Consider the following 21787-nt stretch of genomic DNA (forward strand, 5'->3'; position numbering starts at 1 on the left):
ACCTGCTTTCAGTGTAAGCAGGTGGGACACCGTTGGTATGATCCCGAGTGTCCTCAGAAAGGACAGTATGTGCCACCCCGTGCACCACCCCGTCAGATGGCCAGTGTAGCCCTGGGTGGGGAGGAGATGGGTGCCCAAGGTGGGTGGGGTCCCGCAGAAATGTCCCTTGTCTCATTAGGAGACTTTGAGGTGGTCCCTCAAACTCAGCTGCCTGCTAACACTAAAAAATACAGGCAGTGGGTAACCATGATTGGCCATAATGTGGAGGCTCTCAGAGACACAGGAGCAAGTGTGACATCTGTCAAGTGTCACTTGGTCTCTGAAGAGCAGGTAGTCCCCAATGCATTCTTCCAGTTGTTGCCGCTGACAAAACAGAGAGCCATTGCAAGGTGGCTCAAGTTCCCTTTGAGTGTGCGGGGGTCTCTGGTACTCTTCAAGTAGCTGTGAGGCCATCCATGCCTGTTGGCTGTCTGTTAGGCAACGATTTAGAAGCTCCCCTTGGGCTAAGGTGGAGAGGAAGTCGCATTTAGAGATGTTGGTCTGCCTGAGTGGGCATGTGTGACCACTCAGTCTATGGCAGTTAAGGGTGTTCAAGAGACCCTGGAGCCTGGTCTTATTCTGGGGCAGAATAAGACCTTTGAAAGGCTTGTCTCCCACTTTTATTGGCCCCAGATGCGGAAGAGTTCAGATACTCATCATAGGACCTGTCAAACTTGTCAGGCAAGTAGGAAGAGTAGGAGGAGGCACAAGGCCCCTCTCCAACCCTTCCCTATAGTCAGTACCCCCTTTGAACGGGTAGGGAGTGACATTGTGGGGCCACTGGACCCCGAGGCAGCCATGGGCAACAGGTTTATCCTGGACTTGGTGGACCATGCTACCTGGTACCCAGAAGCCATTCCGCTCAGGACAGTGACGGCACCCGTGGTGGGACGTGCACTGATGGGGATCTTCTCCCGTGTGGGGTTCCCCAGAGAGGTTGTGTCTGACCGAGGTACAAACTTAATTTCTAATTATATGAAGTCTTGGTGGAAGGAGTGTGGTGTTCGCTACAAGTTCACCATTCCTTACCACCCACAAGGTAATGGGCTGGTTGAAAGATTCAACCGGACCCTTAAAGACATGATCATGGGTCTTGAGGAACCAATGAGGTGTAAGTAGGACGTCCTCTTGCCATGCCTTCTGTTTGCCTACCGAGAGGTGCCACAGAAGTCTCTAGGGTTCAGTCCTTTTGAGCCTTTGTATGGTCACCCGGTAAGAGGACCTTTGAGTTTGGTCAAGGAAGGCTGGGAGCAATCTCCCAGGAAACCTCCCCAGGATGTATACAGCTACATGCTGAAACGGTAAACAATATGCTAGATTCAAGATCCTAAACAATTACAAACAGTGAACAAAGCCAGGTCACTGTTTGTAATTGTTTTGGATCTTGTATCAAGCATATTGTTTACCATTTCAGATATTGTGCCCTACAGCTAGCAAGATACATTATTGTTTTGTAGGGGTCCCCGTTTTTCAAAATAGTATAGCTACATGCTGGCCTTCAGGAACCAGACTCAGCGTTTCAGAGATCTTGCTCAGGCGAATCTGGAAGCCAACTAGGAGGAAATGAAGCGGTGGTACGATCAGAATGCCACTCTGATTGAGCTTCAGCCTGGACAGAAAGTTTATGTCATGGCCACTGTGGAGCCTTGTGCGCTCCAGGACAGGTGGACCGGTCCATATGAGGTGGTGGAATGCAAGAGTGATGTCACCTATCTGGTGAACTTTTGGTCTCCCAGGAACCGCTTGCGGGTTCTGCATGTTAACCGCCTCAAGCCCCACTTAGAAAGGTCCAAAGTGGGCATGCTCCTAGCGACAGATGGTGAAATGGAGGAGGAGACTGAGCCTCTTCCTGACCTCCTGTCTGCAACAGAGCAAGATGGGTCAGTGCATGGTGTCAGCTTCTCTACCACACTGAACCCTGATCAGCAGCAAGATTGTCGCCAGCTGTTGGGGCAATTCTCTGATCTATTTTCCTTGGTTCCTTGTGTCACAGAGTGGTGCGTCCATGATGTGGACACTGGCAACAGTCCTCCTGTCAAGCACAAGGCTTACAGAGTGACTGACAAGGTTAGGGCTTACATTAAGGAGGAAATCTCCAAGATGTTTGCTTTAGGTGTCATTGAGTCCTCCAACAGTCCTTGGGCCAGCCCAGTGGTCTTGGTCCCAAAGGCTGCCTCGCCAGGCGCCACACCCGAACTCTGGTTCTGTGTGGACTACAGAGGGCTCAATTCAGTAACCAGGACTGATGCACACCCCATCCCCAGAGCTGAGGAGCTCATTGATCGGTTAGGGGCTGCACGGTACCTCAACACGTTTGATTTGACGTCTGGGTACTGGCAGATCGCCTTGACTGGTGGGGCTAAGTAGAGGTCAGCAATCTCCACACCAGATGGGCACTACCAATTCCGGGTTATGCCCTTTAGGATGAAGAATGCCCCTGCTACCTTTCAGAGGTTGGTCAACCAGGTGTTGGCTGGGCTGGAGGATTTCAGTGCCGGCTACCTGGATGACATTGCAGTGTTCAGCGCCAGTTGGGAAGAACACTTACAGCACCTCTGGGAAGTGTGGATGGCACTGCGCAAGGCAGGCCTCACTATCAAGGTGAGTAAGTGCCAGATCAGGCAGGGTTCTGTTGTGTACTTGGGTAACCAGGTAGAAAGCGGCCAGGTGGCGCCCCTACAACCCTAGATTGATATCATCCTGGCATGGGGACCCCCAAAGACTCAGACACAGGTGAGAGCCTTTTTAGGACTCACAGGGTACTACAAGAGGTTTGTCAAGGGGTATGGCAACATTGTTGCACCCTTGACTGAGCTGACTTCCAGGAAACAGCCCAAGAAAGTGAACTGGACTGACACCTGTCAGAAGGCTTTTGAACCCCTGAAGACTGCCTTGGGTACAGCCCCCGTGCTTCATGCGCCCAACTTCTCAAAATATTTCATTGTTCAGACAGACGCTTCAGAGCATGGTGTGGGGGCTGTTCTATCACAGATTAATGAAGAAGGCCTAGACCAACCTGTAGCCTTCATCAGTAGGAGGTTACTCCCACGGGAACAGAGGTGGAGTGCAATTGAGCGTGAGGCATTTGCTGTGGTCTGGACACTGAAGAAATTGAGACCATACTTGTTTGGGACTCACGTCCGGGTTCAGACCAACCGCAGGCCCCTCAGATGGCTGATGCAGATGAGAGGTGAGAACCCAAAGTTGTTGAGGTGGTCCATTTCCCTACAGGGTATGGACTTTACGGTGAAACACCGCCCTGGTACAGAACACGCCAACGCTGATGGTCAGTCCAGATTTTTCCGCCTTAGTGAAGAGAACTCCCAAGGGGAAGGGTAGGTCTCCCCACATTTCAGCTGGAGGGGACACGTGTTAGACCTGGCATCATTGCCGTGAGTCTCCCTTCCATTTTTTCTGATTGCCTCCTCTGCGTTGATATATTTTTGCTGGTTATATGCTTTGGGCACTGTGGCATTGCTAATCAGTGCCACAGTGCAAGTGCTCCTTATGTTAAATTGATGTACTGATTGGATTTCATGATTGGGTTATTTGATTTATCTGTCAGCCCCTAGTACAGTGCACCATGTGTGCCCATGGCTTGTAAATCAAATGCTGCTGGTGGGCTTGCAGCACTGGTTGTGCCACCCACAGAAGCAGCTTGTAATGTGTGTCTACGGCCTCCCATTGCAAAGCCTTTGTGCAGTCTAGCACTGCCATGTCGACTTGGCCAAGTGCACCCACTTGCCAGTCTCTAAACCTTTCCTTTGCTTCATATTAGACACCCCTATGGTAGGCCCAAGGGCAGGGTGCATTGTAAGTATAAGGTAGGAATGCTCTGATGGGTGTAGCATGTTCTAATAGTGAATTACAGCCATTTTCGTTTTTCACTATTAAAGGCTACCTGTTCTCATAGGCCAGAATGAGCAGCTAGAATATTACACTCTTATAATCCTAACTGACTCAGGGAACACAGTAGAAATTTGAATTTAGTATGCCTGAACTCAGAATAATAAAATACATATTTTAGTAAAGTTTATTTTAATATTCTGTGTTTGCAAATACCACTTTTAGAAAGTAGGTATTTGCTTGCCTAACCATTTGAGCCTGCCTCTGCTGGGTTGTGTATTCCTTGTCTGGGTTTGTGAGTGATAGGGCTGGGGAATTCCAGGAGACCGGCTGGGGTAGCCCGGTGGTGAATTGAGAGATCTACATCTAGATGGGCGGGAGGAGTTGCACCTGGGACCTGAATAGGGCTGGGCCTTCCTTCTACAATGCTGGCCCTGTGGCCTGTCTGATGTCTCGACCCTGCACTGTGAAAGGAGAGGAGGAATCATGTCAACAGAGTGCTCCAGAGCTGTATCTTCCCTCCCCTGTGCTGGCTCCACCTCCTGTGGGATATCTGATGTCTCTGCCCTGCACAGTGAAAAGAAGAAGAGAGTCATTTAAACAAAGTGCTCAGGAACTGGTTTGGACTAGGCAGAGGCCTCTCTGCCTTCAGAGAACAAAGGATTTGGGGTTATAAATATTGGGACCCTGATCCCAAGAAATTAGATCACTACTGAAACAAGAAATCTTTCTGCCTAGGAGAAGAACCAAGGAAGCTGCAGGAGTTGGACTGCCCCTCTGCCAGTGTGCTGTTTCCTGGGTTGGCCTGCAGTGGTTGCTTTATTGCCGAGGGAAAGGAGAAGGAACTTTGTAAGGACTTTCATCTACAGAATATTCTCCAAGGGCTTGAACTGTACTTGCCTCCTGCTGAAGTCTCAGGAACAAAAGACTTCACCTCCAGCTCCCTCCTCAATTTCCTTGCTGGGAATTCTGACTCCAGTCACTGGAAGCTGGAAGCGCCATGCATCGAGAAGAATCGTGTCGCCGCCGCAGCTGAAATTATCGCAACGTGGGAGAAGCTAAACTTCGTTGCATCTCTCTGGAAGCGTGTGTTCATCAAAGCTGCCTGCTGTCGCATCACCGGAGAAACGTGACACCATCGAGAGAGTCGCCATCGCATTACCGGAGAAGAGTGTCACAGGGCCTGTCGCGGCTCCAAAGTACAGAGTCGTCACAAGGCTGCCAGGGCGTCATTGCATCGTCATCCCATCGCCGCATCAAGGGCGCCATCTTCTCGCATCGCAACCAGATAATTGCATCAAGGCGCCATCTTGCACACCGCAACGGGCCCGCAAGCCGTGAATCTAGGCATCACCTTCGCTCCAGTAAGGCTCACGACGAGTAACCTACCCTGCGCAAGCATTGAGGCAGGACGCAACCGTTCCCCCGGAACACGGAACCGACGCAACTCCCCTTTTGTGAGCCTTTTGTTTACTTTGCGTAGCGCATCCAGGTACTTTGTTGAGAACTTTGTTGCATTTACCAACAACTTGAACTAAGCAACTTGCATCATCTTTTAAGTCATCTTAAGTGTAGTATTGTGGATTTTTGTCATTTGTGGTCTTGTTTAAAACCTGTGTTGTGTTAATCTGTAGTGTTTTCACTGCATTACTGTGTATATTCACAAATGCTTAACACACTGCCTCTGAGATAAGCCTGTCTTCTCGTGCCAAGCTACATAGGGGATGAACAGGGGTGTAATAAGGAGTGTAATCCCCTTATTCTGACTTAGAAGTAAGGGTCCCTATTTGGACAAAGGTGAATACCATTGCCAACTAGAGACCCCCAGATCTAACACATCCTCATACATAAAAGTACTTGTAGTTCTCACAGTACACTAGCTGCACATCAGAATCGGCTTGCTCCTATGCAATTCCTCTGTGGCTTCCTTGGTCTTGTGACGTGAATGTTTAGGCCACCAACTTTCGGACCACAACCACCTCAAAACAATGATTCAGTGGAGCAGAAGACATGCACCAGTACCTATTAGGAGGCGGTAAGCCCCGGCCCTACAGGACAGAGTCTTCTGTGATACTGTAAGTACACATATCGCCATCTTTGAGGAGAACAAAGGGACTGCCTCTACGACAGTGATAGAGTGGGATACCTTTAAGGGTGTCACATAAGGCCTGTGCATCAAGATGTAGCACGGTGTAAAACATGCCTTGTGAGCCAAGAACCTCTCCTATGAACAAACAATATGAACAGCGGAAATATATGTGTGGTAGCTGCATGAAACTAGAACCTAATCACCCCTCTCTGAAAGGAGTAAAGAGAGGCGATGGTCAGACTAGGAACACTACACTATCAAATAGTAGCAAGGCTCCTATGGTCGTTGACCCCAAAGACCCCAAGAAACGGCAGTAGATCACCGGTGGGAGAGATATTGAATGTGCAAGCAGATATAAAACAGGCTTTCCAGTAGAACCAGACGTCTGTATACCAGGCTGTGTTGAGAGTGCAGGCACCCCAATTAGATGAGTATTTGAAAAGACTGACGATCCCCAAACTTAAACATCTTCAGGGACATACATCAGATGAAACCCTGACCACTGAGGAAATTGGCTTCATGATTGACTAGATCGCGTGCAACAAAACTTCTGGGATGGACAGGTTACCGGTGGACTTTTACTTCACCTACAGAGCAACCCTCTCGCCAAAGCTACTCCAAATGTACCAACAGGCCAGGCAGGAGGGCACATTGCCGGGATCCCTATGGGAGGCTATGATATTGGTACTGCCTAAGCCCAACAGGGACCCACTGGAGCTACGCTCCTACTGGCCACTGTACACCAACCACAAGATTTGCAGGAAGGTCCTTTCAAACAGGTTGCTCCCCTGCCTCTCTACATTGGCATCAAGACCAGAATGGTTTCGTACTTGGGAGGAAAGTATATCTTAACCTATGGCGCCTCTCCCGCTGATGGAAAAGAATCTTCATGAATTGCCTCCATACACAGCACTCTCACTAGATATAGAGAAGGCCTTCAACACCCTGGAGTAGTTTTACTTAACGAAAGTGCTAATGTGCATGAAACTAGTCCCAGAAATATTACACTGGATTAATCTCCTCTACACCAACCCGCTGTCCCACATCCGGACAGGCAGAGATATCAGTTTATTTTGAAGCATGCAGCAAAGATGCCCACTGTCGATTACTTTTGCCCTAGCCATGGATCTGTTCGCTGTCCTGTTTCGGTCACAGGACCCAACAATCAGTATACCGAGTGAGCCAAATTGAGAGGACATATCACTGTATGCTGATGATGCATTTGTGTACCTCAGGAACGTGCATTCGTATCTACCACAGGTGATGGATGTTCTAGACGATTTTGGTAGGGCTTCTAGACTAAGGCTAAATTTGACCAAATCCAGCTTATATCCCATGCACAAACTAACAACTTAAAACAGGAAGTGCTGCCACAATTAGCACTGGGGTGGCACCCTAACATCTTCAGGTATTAAGCGATGAACTTACCACACGAAAATGAACGTGTACAGGGCAACTTAGGTGATATCCAAGGTTTGCAGCTCCCTGTTGTTTTGGGGCTCCCTGCAACTATCGACCCATGGGTAGAGTGGAAAAGCGAAAATGCTGTAAATACATTTATACTACCCCTCTAGTTTACCTGCCTCTGCGCTTCTTCAGGCAGGAAATTGGACTCTGTTTCTGTTCTTATGGACTTAATCTGGGGAGCGGGCCACAAGAGAGTCGCGCTTCGCAAACTTTATTCTAACTTGGAACGGGATGAGGATGTACATTTAAAATACTAATAAAGAACTACAAACTACTGTGTGACTTGGAAGACGATTATTTCTCAATACAGCCCTTGTTTGTGATCTCCTTACAGTTCTCACATTATCATCTGCACTAGAAGAGATGGAGGCCTGGGGTGTCTGATCAAAGAAACTCATTTGCATACAAAGGGGGGTGAAAGCCTGTTCACAAAGCACAACACAACTTGTTTATGTAAAAGTTTGAACATTGCACAGGGAGTGTGATTCAGTGTGAGTGTTGTATGACAGGAGCGGGCAGTCTTAGTTGCTGAGACATGGATCTCTGACGGGTGCCTCTTGAGCTCTTTCAACTGTTTGAGACTGTTTGAGAGGCAGTCTCAAATTCCCGGGGCACAGCTTCCAACAGCTTCCCTCATAATCTTGGGTCCGGGGGAATGGCCTCCCCCGGATCCTCAGATTGGAACCCAGTTATCTGATCTTCAGAAAAAAATTGAAAGCACTCCTATTCCCTAAATAAACGTCCCCTCCCCTACCTTCCCTCTCCTCTGGATATCACAACCATTACAGCGCGGGGATGCCTTCGGGTCACCAGGCGCTCTACAAATCGTCAAATAAATAAATAAATAAATAAATCCTTGATTTTTGAATCTACAGGTGATGCAGAAGCCACCTAAGACAGTAACCTTGGTGTGCTTTCTGGAGTCAGCCTGCTTTGCTTTTCCCAAATTTTGGCCAGCAAAGGTAAATGTGTCTTCTACTGAAGTGTTCTTAGCACGCTTTTGGTAACGTGGCTTGAGCAGTATGGCCTAAGGGGCACTCGAAGGAAAAGCAAAACAGTGGAAGTCACAAATTTCAATACAGTTTATTAAAAATAGACAAGGAACTGTAAGATTCAAACCAAGTTTAGAGCAAAAAGAATATTTAATAATTATTAAGAAGCAAAATCAAAAGGTGGGCTGTGATTTAAGGATTATTAATTAGCAAAAAACAACTGTCAAAACCAAACAAAAAGGTAAATAAATAAAAAACAAGCAGTTCTACTAAATCAATCAGGAAGTCATCTACAAAATTGTAGCTGACTTTGGTAGCTATGCTCGAGAGGACAAAGATAAGTTTAGTCTCTGGTGATGATTAACACTGGAATTTGATGCAAGGTTTTTGGCTGAATCAGTCTCAGAAGATGACGAGCTGCACAGAAGTGGCTTGAAGTGCAAAATGCCCACAGAGTAGAGTTGGGTCATCAAGTTGAACCTGAATCCACGGCCATCAAAATGTGTGAAACTTCAAGCAGTTACAACAGCTGCGAAGTCTTCGGAGCTTCCAAGTTATGGAGACGGTTCAAAGTTGATGATAAGAGCTAAAGCATGGAACCTGGCAGGCCTGAGGCATGGTTTAGGGGATAGCAGGTTCCATTGGAAACAAAAAGAAGATGGAAAGAGGCCACTCATGTGGATCTTTGTAATACAAGGCTGTGTCCTTTTGGAACAGAAGTCATTAGGACTATTTAGGAAGGGGCCAAGAATCGTTTGCATATGGCTGACCTCATCTGTAGTTACACAAAGACTAGAGAATGATGTGGTGGGATGTTGCAGAGATTAACTACCAGTCCATCCATCACGTTTAGTTTTTCTCAATGATCAGCCCTACGTGGTACAGACATGAACAGATGTTGGTCTCATAGAGACCTATGCCAAAGGGACTCCTGCTGCAGCCCCCTGTGAGGCTCGTTAAGGCTGGAAACAGTTTGAGGTTCAAGCATTCCAGATCCTTGGGGGCGTGGCCTCAAAGTTCAGGATCAAATGGACTTTGTGGGTCAGTCATTGCTTATAAACACTCAGCAAACAAAACACGCTGAATGGAATGAGGCCACAAATAGTTACAAAAGAATGAGGTTAATTCAAGCATTTCCATTCCACGCTGTGTACTTTTCTCAGTAGACGGTTTGTTGGACAATCAATAGAGCGGTGTCTTTGTGGCTGCTTTATCTAAATGTTTTGTGATGCTGAAAGCTCCTCCTCAGGGTTGACAGTGAGCACCTTTTATTCTCCCACATTGTCTCTTTTATGTGGAAAGGTTACATTTACAACTGAAGTTTTTGTCACATTGAGAGCACGGATCATTTTCTTTCACGTTGTGGGTTCTCTCTTGTTGAATCAAACTGAATCTCCAGCAGACCCTTCCCTGGCATTTAGAACAATGACAAGGTTTTTTCCAGGTAAGTTCTCCCAAATTGAGTGAGACCAGATTTCGGACTGAAACTTTTCCAGCATTCAGAGAGCTAAGAAGTTTTACCCCAGTGTGAGTTCTCTCATGTCTAGTGAGAGTTGTTTTCAATATGAAGCTTTACTGGAATTCAGAATACTGATACGGTTTGAGCCCAGTGTGTGTTCTTTCATGCACAGTAAGGTTGGATTTCTGACCAAAGCTTTTCCAGCATTCAGAGCACTGATAAGGTTTTTGCCCAGTGTGAGTTCTCTCATGGTGAGTGAGAGTCTGTTTCAGTCTGAAGCTTTTCTGGCATTCAGGGCACTGATATGGTTTATGCCCAGTGTGGGTTCTTTCATGCACAGTAAGGTTGGATTTCTGACTGAAGCTTTTTTGGCATTCAGAGCACTGATACGGTTTGAGCCCAGTATGGATTCTCTCATGTTGAGTTAAACCGGATTTGTGATAGTAACCTTTTTGGCATTCAGAACACTGATACCGTTTCTGCCCAGTGTGGTTTCTTTCATGCACAGTAAGGTTGTATTTCTGATTGAAGTTTTTACAGCATTCAGAGCACTGATAAGGTTTTTGTCCAGTGTGGGTCCTTTCATGTGCAGTAAGGCTGGATTTATGACTGAAGCTTTTCAAGCATTCAGTGCACTGATAAGGTTTTTGCCCAGTGTGAGTTCTCTCATGGTGAGTAAGAATTATTTTCCGACTGAAGCTTTTCTGGCATTCAGAGCACTGATAGGGTTTGAGCCCAGTATGGATTCTCTCATGTTGATTTAAACCGGATTTGTGATAGAAACCTTTTTGGCATTCAGAACACTGATACGGTTTCTGCCCAGTGTGGGTTCTTTCATGTGCAGTAAGGGTAGATTTATGACTGAAGCTTTTACAGCATTCAGAGCATTGATAAGGTTTTTGTCCAGTATGGGTCCTTTCATGTACAGTAAGGGTAGATTTATGACTGAAGCTTTTAAAGCATTTAGAGCACCGATAAGGTTTTTGTCCAGTGTGGGTTCTTTCATGTGCAGTAAGTCTGGATTTATGATTGAAGCTTTTCTGGCACTCAGAGCACTGATAAGGTTTTTGGCCAGTGTGAGTTCCCTGATGTTGAATCAGACTGCCACTAAAACTAAAGCTTTTTTGGCATTCAGGGCACTGATAAGGTTTTTGCCCAGTGTGGGTTCTTTCATGTGAAGTGAGATTGGATTTGCTACTGAAGCTTTTAAAGCATTCAGAGCACTGATAAGCTTTATGCCCAGTGTGGGTTCTTTCATGTACCGTAAGGCTGGATTTGTGATTGAAGAGTTTCTGGCATTCAGGACACTGATGGGGTTTTCGTCCAGTGCTAGTTTTCTCATGTTGGGTGAGGTGGGATTGATAACTAAAGCTGTTCTCACAGTCATTGCTCTTATTCGAGTTGTTTGTTTCTCCAAGTTGGGTTTGTTCCTGGATACATGCCATCTTAAGACTAAATTTGATTTCTGATTGTATAGTTGTTTATGTTACAACTCAGCATTAACTTCTAAAGTACATTTCAGATGCTCTTCTTAACATATATTTAACTAATGATAGTTTTTACCTGGAGATCATTTTTCTACCTTTAAAGGCACCAATCTAACTTGTCTTATTAACTTTCACCGAGGAGCCCCTTGTATTGATTAAGATGCCCTCATGGATTCATTTTCTCCAAGTTATGCCCGGGTGAATTCCCTCTAGTTTAATTAGTCTTATTTAGTGATTCTAGTTTATCACATTTGATTTAGAAGTTTTAAGGTCTTTGGGCTTTAGTGTTTGCCTGTTAGGTATGTTCGTTCATACCAGTAATGACCGATGATTAGGGCATGCCAGGGTGGTTTATGAATTATCAATAGCGTAACACTGGGCCCTTTTATACTTTCTGTGCCAGAATATGCTTTTTTGTTCAGTGGTTAATGATCGACTTTGGAGTTACAGGACACTTTGAAACCACTCGGATCAACCCAAGAGACAGAGTTGGTGGGGGAAAATCTTCCTATATTGGAAATGGTAATCCAGCATCTTTGCTGTAACGACATCTGAGAAAGTGCATTTAAACAACCTTTTCTCTCCTCTCATCTTCAGGAGACAGAGACAAAAGCTTCCGCTTGTAAACCAGGGATATTAGTCTTTTTGACGGTTCTGTCACATCACAACACGTCTACGGATGCTGATCTGTTGGGGAGGGTTTGCGTCTCCAAAGTATTTCTCATAAACCATCAAACAGAATTTACAACACTGAGTTTTCTCAAGTGCACTGTGTAGGTATCAGTTGTGGCCAATGTTCTCCTCAATCTCAGTTTCCTGACACTTGATAAACATTTATGGCCATTTTACTATAGGGATTTGACAACTTTCACATTCACCATTTTTTCTGCACCAACATCCTCACCATTCCTGGCACATAGAATGTGTTTTCTTCTCAAGAGCTCGAGAATGTTTTAACTTTCCTTGAAATAATCCTTTTCGTTGCGTTTCACTAAATTTAAACCTTCTTTTTTCTCTTCATGCTTCAGTCACCTGTAGAAACGGAGTCAGAAATTGTAAATGAAAACAAAGAAAAAATATTTATGACCTTATACTTTGCACAAAGAATGTATTGACAAAAACAAGCCAGGAAATCAGTTGAGTATCATTTCTGATAGTGGTGAAACAGCTCAGGGACACTGTAAATCGGGAGCTTCGGATCACTGGAACTCATAGATGTGAGAGAAAACGTAATTAATATTTAAGAAAGAAACACAAGTTGCACATATATTGTGACACAGATTCTCAGCAGCAGCCAACACTATCAATTTACAATTTCTGTGGCAAAGGCTGAGAGATATTTGTAATACTTTTAATTAATTATCTCCTGCCCACCTAGACTGTTAATCTATTCGTTTTTCCAGTGATCTAGAACAATTATTGAACAATTTATTGAACAAAGGTATTTGCTTTGTTGTAATCACTGCTTTAAATGCCACCATAGACTGACGCTGTGTCCAGTTAGCTCAGTGGAATTCACTATTTCAAATTGTGCGGATGATAAGGACTTACTTGGTGCCCAGAACTCATCACACTCCTCCGACAGGCCCCAGGCACTGCAACACCTGAAAAAGAGAAAAAAACAGCACAACAGTAAAGGAAACAAAAAGGGTCTAGAAAAGAAAAACACAAAACAGAAGAAAGAGATAAAAGGCTATCTTCCACTCGCACCACAGGTTCCAGCACAGGAAACTGTGCAGCAGGTGCTTGTGAACCCATAGGTTACTTCTAAAGACAGTGCCCCCAAGGTCAGCACCAGGTGCAGCTCCACCGGTTGCACCACCCTAAAGCAAGCCTTGTGTGCATGTGTGTCCACACACATATACTGTGTCTTTTGCTTGTAGTAGATAAGACTGAAAAGGATAGTTTAGGAGGACGTAAAGAGATGGAAGTCAGATCAAGAGAGAAAGACGGCAAAAGAACAGTCAGAGGGGGGAGAGTATCACGTGGTGTAGAGGAGGAGACAAATGTGCCAATAGTTAACGAACTGCTGGGCAAAACCGACCTAAAAAGGAATCGGACCTGCACTACACCCCCAACATTTCCAGGAGGAATGTGGCTCCATCATATTATTATCAGAAGTTTGATAACAAGAAGATTAGTGTACAGAAGGAGTCAAATGTTGAAGCTGAAGAGACAAAAACAAAACAGAGATGAAGAAAGGGAATAGAGAAAGAAAAACAGGGTAAAAGGAAACTTAAGAGTTATAGGAATCCTTACCTGACAGTTATATTATATTTTGTTCCTCCATGGGTGGCAGCCCGCTGCACTGCCTGGTCAGCCCAGAATACCTTGAAAGGAAGTAAAGAAATAGTTTTGCGTCAGATGACTATCACACTTCATCACATTTTACAAAAAAAGTCCTGAACTTACAAAACAAAAGAATCTCTTGTTCTCTGGAGGCCATTGTGAAGCAAATATGGGTATGAATAAACACTTTTTTGGTTCACCAAGAACCATGAACCCTTGCTGGAAAACGTCTCTGTGAATATAGAGTGCACCCACAGTCTCAGAGAACAAACCCTAACAACCCGGTCCATGTCTTTATAACCCCCATCTTTCCATTTACAACCCGTGAAACTTGCAAATCAAAACAATCTGGTTTGCAAAGGTATGTTAATGTCCTTGTACATAATTCTGCCCCGTTCATAAATCAGTCAACCAGACTCTTAGATTTATACAAACCATGCTCTCGGAGGAACTGCAATTCATGCTCAAGCTGATGCAGAGTTCGAATGCTGACCAATGGAAGCAACAAAGCATCAATGTGTTGGCGCTTTGTATTTAAAAATTATCTGAAGGGATGATGCGGAGGGTCAGTGTCTAGTGAGCCCCACAAGACGGAATTCGGAATTGAACCTTCAGAAGACAAAGCTTAGAACATTGAAATGTTAAAATCTATTGAAGACAACGGAGCAGCAGCAGCAGCCTATATATACAACCTGATATTGGCCCGCTGCTCTCAACAATACAATGTCCTAATACACAGCCTCTGCCTCTCCAAAATATTTGGATTGGGCAAGAGAAGGCAGAAGATAGAGGCTGGAATCAGGGCACACAGGAGCCTCCCCCCTTCCTCGTCCCGTAGCTTGCAGTGCCACTGGCGTCTCGGAAGGAGGGGGGGTTCTGCTCATCTCCTGCATCTCCCCGGCTCACGTGAATGATGAAAAGCAGTTTAGCCGAGCCCAGGGAGAACCCGGGGCTGACTTCAGCCTCCTTTAACAGCTATTGCTGTGAATGTTCAACAATTAACCACCGTGGTCCAGCTTGCGGCTGTTAACCTTTGAACATTCACAGCAACAGCTGTGAAATAAAGGTTTCGGAGTACCGGAGGTGTTTCTACCCCCTCGGTCTCTGGGACACCATTGTTTTATTAATTAACACATTCTGCCCTCATGGTGCAAACAGTGTAACGGCCTTATAGTCAGCCGTAGCAGGCAATACTGCCCATTAAAGGACCGCTCCCTTGGTAAAGGCCCTTGCCTTTGGAGCTACAACAAGCTTCAAAGCTATATTAAAGGTTTCAAATAATTACTGAAGGCATAAACATGGTTACTCAGATAGAGAAATAATTATCATAATATTTGCAGGAGGATCACATATTGGTAACCTCTAAAGTATATCAAAAGCCAGATTCAGAAACAACTTTAGCTGTAAAGTCAATAGACAAACCACCACAACAAATGTGTGGTAAGAAATATCAAATAGCAAACTAGCATAGAACCTGCTTAGTTAGAAATCAAGGAAAAGTTCTTAAGTACAAAATCAGTAAGAGGAATGACATGTAATCTGCCTTTAGGAAAAGTGTAAAATAAAACAATTCCAGCAAATATCCCAAAACAGTACATTATATACATTTTTAGACTGAAAGAACACATTATTGACATGGTTCATGATGTGGTAAAAATGACAGCAATCAATGAATAGTCATGAAAACATGGCACAACAAAATGTAATGTAATAAACCACACCTACAAAATGAATAATTAATTGTGACTCTTCCCCAAAAAGCCAGAAGTAATTTTACAAGGTTATTCCCTAACATAATAACTGGATCTTAATCACAGTTTAAGTTTGTGGCCATTCATCATTGACCCAATTTGTAGAATTTGTAAAAACTCCTAGTATAGATGCAAGTTGTGGAAAATCCTTATTAATCACTTAAGGATTTTGTTGAAATTCTGAATTTGTTGAGATTTTGGCGTTCTATTCTGCACTGGGCTGTGTGACTATCTGGACTGAAGGCATGTTCCAATATATCTGCCTTTGATTCTGCATGCTCGGCACAGAGGCCAGTTGGGCTGGGACCATTAACTGAGACATCTCATTCGGTGCCATCTGATTCATGTTCCATTTTCCCAGGTTCCTGCAAACATTGCAAGGATCATGTCTTATTCTGCACATTATTAGTGTTTGAGGTATTTAAATTGCCACTGTTAGTAAAACCTATACCCTAAGCAGGGCCGGACTGGCCGTAACGGGCTTCCAGTGTTTCCCCGGGAGGCTGGAAGAGTGGGGGCTGATTGTTCAGTGCTGGGAAACATATTGGTCACTGGTGGCTGGTTTTGCTGTGGTGTTGCTATAACACCCCACAGCTACAAAAGAGGCAGGGAGCTGGTTCGTCAAAATTGTCAGGCCTGGATTGGGTTCCCAGTTTTGATCTTCTTCTGCTTAGTAACAAAATTGTCACTAGAGTACTTTGGTTACAACAAAGTCTCATCCAGAATGTTGGTCTGCAGCCTCTCACATTTTGCTGGATATGTGCACTAACCTATGGATGCAACGCTAAATGATGCGTCCTCCTTTTCCCGTTCTTCGACTTTGCAATATTGTCTGTAGATCTGCATTAATCTCTTGTAAAATATAATGAAATAGTTTGAGGCGCTTCACTCTGTGGCTCTTCAATTGGCCAGTTTACAAACAACTTACACTCATTCCACAAATCTCTTGGAACAACAATTAACAAACTTAAACTCAGCTCTCGATCACCCTGCCTGGACGAACAGGTCTCATCTCCACTGCATCCCTCCTGGACAGGCCCCACCTTCTATGAACCACCCAAACACAGGACGGGCCTCACCTCATCTGCGCCCCTGGACAGGCATCTCCCCCTCTGCACCCCTGGACAGGCCTCACCTCCTCTGCACCCCTGGACAGGCCTCACCTCCTCTGACCCCTGGACAGGCCTCACCTCCTCTGCACCCCTGGACAGGCCTCTCCTCCTGTGCACCGCTAGACAGGCCACGCCTCCTCTGCACCCCTGGACATGCCTCACCTCCTCTGCCCACCTGGACAGGCCTCACCTCCTCTGCACCCATGGACAGACCTCACCTCCTCTGCACTCCTGGACAGGCCTCACCTCATCTGCACCCCTTGACAGGCTTCTCTCCCTCTGCACCCCTGGACACAGGCCTCACCTCCTCTGTACCCCTGGACAGACCTCACCTCCTCTGTACCCCTTGACAGGCCTTACCTCCTCTGCACCCCAGGCCTCACCTCCTCTGCTCCCCTGGACAGGCCTCTCTTCCTCTGCACCCGTGGACAGACCTCTCCTCCTCCGCACCGCTAGAAAGGCCTCACCTCCTCTGCACCCCTGGACAGGCCTCGCCTCCTCTGCTCCCCCTGGACAGGCCTCTCCTCCTTTGCACCGCTGGACAGGCCTCACCTCCTCTGAACCCCTGGACAGGCCTCACCTCCTCTGTCCTTGGACAGGCCTCAGCTCCTCTGCACCCCTGGACAGGCCTCACCACCTCTGTCCTTGGACAGGCCTCACCTCCTCTGCACCCCTGGACAGGCCTCACCTCCTCTGCACCCCTGGACAGGCCTCACCTCCTCTGCACCCCGGGACAGGCATCACCTCCTCTGCACCCCTGGACAGGCCTCACCTACTGCACCCCTGGGCAGGCCTCAGCTTGTCTGTACCCCTGGGCAGGCCTCACCTCCTCTGCACCCCTGGACAGGCCACACCTCCTCTGCACCCCTGGACATGCCTAACCTCCTCTGCCCACCTGGACAGGCCTCTCCTCCTCTGCACCCCTGGACAGGCCTCACCTCCTCTGCACTCCTGGACAGGCCTCACCTCATCTGCATCCCTTGACAGGCCTCACCTCCTCTGCACCCACTGGACACAGGCCTCACCTCCTCTGCACCCCTGGACAGGCCTCTCCTCCTCTGCACCCCTGGATAGACCTCACCTCCTCTGCACCCCTGGACAGGCGTCAGCTCCTCTGCACCCCTGGACACGCCTCACCTCCTCTGCACCCCTGGACAGGCATTACCTCCTCTGCACCCCTGGACAGGCCTCACCTACTGCACCCCTGGACAGGCCTCAGCTTGTCTGTACCCCTGGGCAGGCCTCACCTCCTCTGCACCCCTGGACAGGCCTCTCCTCCTCTGCACTCCTGGACAGGCCTCACCTCCTCTGCACTCCTGGACAGGCCTCACTTCATCTGCATCCCTTGACAGGCCTCACCTCCTCTGCACCCCTGGACACAGGCCTCATCTCTTCTGCACCCTGGACAGGCCTCTCTTCCTCTGCGCCCTGTACAGACTTCTCCTCCTCTGCACCGATAGAAAGGCCTCACCTACTGTGCACCCCGGGACAGGCTTCACCTCCTTCGCTCCCCACTCAGCCTCAGCAGCAGGAATAGCTGAGCTCTCCTGACATCAGGGGGGGAGGGGGGTGGGGTTGATCCATGTATTAATAAATTGCAGCCAAGTGAGTTGGAAGCTCCTACCTGATCAGAAACCTGTCCAGGCTCTCTCCTCCTCCTGGGGTTGGGGGGGGGGAGGTGCAGATCTGGGGTCTGAGGGGGTCTGAAGATGGAGGTAACTGCACAGACAGACAGGGCTCCTTCCTCCTCTGCAGCAGGCTGGACCACACCAGGAGAGGCTGGAAGTGATGTCAGCACCGCTGCTGGTGCTGTCTCTGCCACCGCTGACCCGGAAGAGGAAACCCTTCTCCGTTTCATCCAAGGTGCAGCTCAGTGAGTTTCATCAGCAGGCTAGGATCGCCCTCTGGTGGCCGCTGACGGAACCGCCGCCTCCAGCAGTGAATACATTTCACACAAACAAGCATTTATACCTGTAAATACCTGGGCTTTCAGATGTCACAGAAGTGAATGTTTTTAAGGGTCAGACAGTTCAAGTACAAGTCTCAAATATAGTTGCTGCTGTAGAAAGGTATTTACAGCTTCACTTCAGATGAGCATCTCCCAAACACTGATGTAAAGGACTTAAGAGTATTTACAGAAATTTGACAACTGGAAGTGACAGTCTGTATTTCAATGAATATATCTGTATTTCAATGAATATATCTGTATTTCAATGAATATATCTGTATTTCAATTATTATATCTGTATTTCAAAGAATATAATCAGAATATCAGTCAGTTTTCCAATGAAACTGGGTAGCTTAAAGTATTCTTTTAAATAATTTATTTGCAGTTGTTCAAATCCACAACATCCTAGATAGCAAAGTAAACAGAGGTAAATACCATGGAGTTTTAAACACCAGATCAGTGACAATGAGGCATAGGTAAAAGCGACAATTGAAGGAGCTTATTTCTAATTTTCCTGTGTCTGTGGCTTATTCCTTATATTTAATACGGTTTTATATCCTCGAACAAGACTGAATTGTAAATTCTAATTAGGTTTTGAGTTTCTGGTTTAAGAGCACAACTGTCTCCTAAAATATTAAGATAGCGGCCTCTTCCAGGCTTTGCAGTTTTGTTTACAGTAACCACCATCCTCTCTCAACAAAGATTCACTGACAAAAATAAAGCAATATATCTTTGAAACAATTAATTCCTAAGATAGGGCAACCGAGTATGAACCAGAAATTTCTCACATAGTTTACACTGTATCATAAAAATGAGTGGGCGTTACTGGTCTGAGAAACAGGGGAGGGGCATTTCATTACTCGAAAATATTCTACTCCTTCACATAGGCCCCTATATCATAGTACACTCGTCATCAATACACCGCTGATTAGTGAGTGCATCAACTCTTTGTAGCATTGTCATGCAAGAAGCCTTGAGTGCCTCGACAGCAACATTAGTTTGGACGTTCATACATCAGAGCCCTCAAGCCTCACTCATCACGAGTGACACTCACACATTTGGAGGTCGGTCTGAAGTCTCACACAAACCTGGCCCATTCTTCCAAACTATGGAGATTAACTAGAAATTCGCACATGACTATTCGGCACAGAGCAGACCCTCTGTCCCACATTTTATTGGCAAAAACCTCTCGTATTTCACCTTGAGTAGTACTGCACACAGTTCAGTGGAATGTTAAATTGAATGTTATGAATGTTATAATGTTATCGCTTTGCATGTGTTCTGATCATGTCTATAAATTCAGTAATGTCTCTTCCTTTGACATTGTCAAAGCCAAATGTTAAGTGACACCACTCCCTGTGAGGTCATCAGTATTCTAATTCATTTGAAAAACTTGAGAGGTCTTTTTTTTAATATCTCAATTCTTTACTGATTTTTGATATACAATCAGCATATAACACGTATGAAAGATTATGGATTCAGCAGAGTCCAAGATACTGTGTAAACTAGAACTTGTGAGAATACATTGATAACAGGAAAAACAATAAATAAAATAACCCCTACAGATAGAGTTGATGTGGCCCAGAAGATCCCGCAGATGATCAGGGAAGGAGGATGAGGGGGAACACAGGGGGAAGGGACATGGGAACAGGAAGAAAAGTCAGGGTGCCAGGCCCCATGGTCGCCCTCAAAAAAGCCAACTCCCACCACGGAATTTGTCATGAGCCAGGTGCAGAGAATGAAACCAGGCTGATTGGTGTCAGCGTCTACAGCTACCCATGTAGGAAGGAACCCCAAACCTCTTCAAACTTCCACCGTTGGTCAATGAGTTAACAAATATATCTTGTGTAAGTGGCCATGTCGTGCCTGTCAGAGAGCCATGTACTATGAGACGGTAACGTGGTGGATAACCAATGGTGCAAAATTTCCACCTCCGCCACTACGAAGGCCGTAGCCAGGCAACTCTTACCATGGTGCATTATATCCTGGAATATTGACATTTTGTGAAGCAAGGTCAGATGGATTGTCAATTGCGATGTCACCCCTAGGTTGGTCATCAAGGTATCCCAAACTGAGCCCCAGTAGCACAAAGTACTGTTCAGTCCCACAGGAAATGCAAAATGTCACAGGCCGGTGCACTACACCGTCAGCACCTCCAGCACTTGGAATCCTCTGCCATATCTGCTTTATAGATCCTCTCCGGCATCCAGTGCCAGTGGTGTAGGACCTTGAAATAACTGAATTTCAACCTGACCTCCTGCAGGAAACTGCCATAGTATTTCCAAAGGTCATGGGAGTCCTCCTCAGAGAGTGAGAGGCACATCCTCTGCTCCCACACACAACATACATTGTGGGTGGTGGGGCTCAAAAAAAGGCTGTCCATAGTGGTAACATACAATCCCACCATAGTGTCCTTGTATCCTTTCCACATCAGGATATAAGGCAACATTGGGACGGTCTCTAGATCATAAGGGGGAGCACCCAGCATGTGTTGCAGGCTCTGCAAGAGCTGTTGATACTGTCAGTATTGCGAATGTGGCAGCCCATAATCACGCATGAGAGTAGCAAAGGGCCCTCTCAGTGGCAGGAAGGTTCTCGCTCATCAAGATGGTGGTGCTCCCTCGACTCCTTTACTATTTTACAAATCTGCCGATATACCTGTCATCGTCCTTTTTTTGACCTATTGATCGCCTGCTGCGTAACCTCATATGGAACAACTCGCGCTGTGGGGTAGTACGTACTAAGTTATATTTACCGGCGGGTCAAGGGGGGCTGGCAGTACCTAACCTAGAGAACTATTATGTAGCACCTCAGCTACAGTGGGTGGCCTGCTGGGTGGAAGACAGATATCTAGCCGATACGACAGGAAACGAGACTCCACAAACACTGCACATGATCCTTATATGTCTCACCCGTGCAGCAGGAGGGATGGTTCATTCCCCCTGTTGTTGCAGGTGGCCCACCACTGTTTCCGCAGAGCTCTGTTCCTCACCAGGCACATAAGTCGTTACGCTCCAGAGATTCCATTGCTTGGAACACCCTGTTGAAACAGAATTGCTGCTCCGCCTGATGTAGCGGATTGGCATAAGGCGGGTATACATACATTGGGAGACCTTTATTGAGACTGAACCCTCAGGCCATTCAATGCCTTAGTGTGAGAGGAGGGGGTGCCTCCAGGACATGTCCTCACGCATGCCTCATGCATTAGTCAGCGGCAAAGCAGATGGGGAGATATAATGCAAGAATTACAGACACATCGGGTACCCCAGTATGTCCATGTTATGGGAAATGGTAGTAACCCCACCCGC

At 46.4% G+C, this 21787-nt stretch overlaps 1 protein-coding gene across 1 annotated transcript in view; it reads right to left on the reverse strand.

Annotated features, from left to right (window-relative positions):
- The window catches only part of LOC144806534 (uncharacterized), a 157641-nt gene extending 146018 nt beyond the window's left edge, over positions 1-11623 (reverse strand). Inside the window, exon 1 of the mRNA XM_078672878.1 lies at positions 10010-11623. Coding sequence (XP_078529004.1) covers positions 10010-11337 — 1328 coding nt within the window. The 5' untranslated portion in view covers positions 11338-11623. The remainder of the gene's footprint in view (positions 1-10009) is intronic.
- Between the last annotated feature and the right edge of the window lie 10164 nt (positions 11624-21787).

Source organism: Lissotriton helveticus, assembly GCF_964261635.1.
Source record: "Lissotriton helveticus chromosome 1_1 unlocalized genomic scaffold, aLisHel1.1 SUPER_1_unloc_80, whole genome shotgun sequence".
NCBI classification, from domain to species: Eukaryota; Metazoa; Chordata; class Amphibia; order Caudata; family Salamandridae; genus Lissotriton; species Lissotriton helveticus.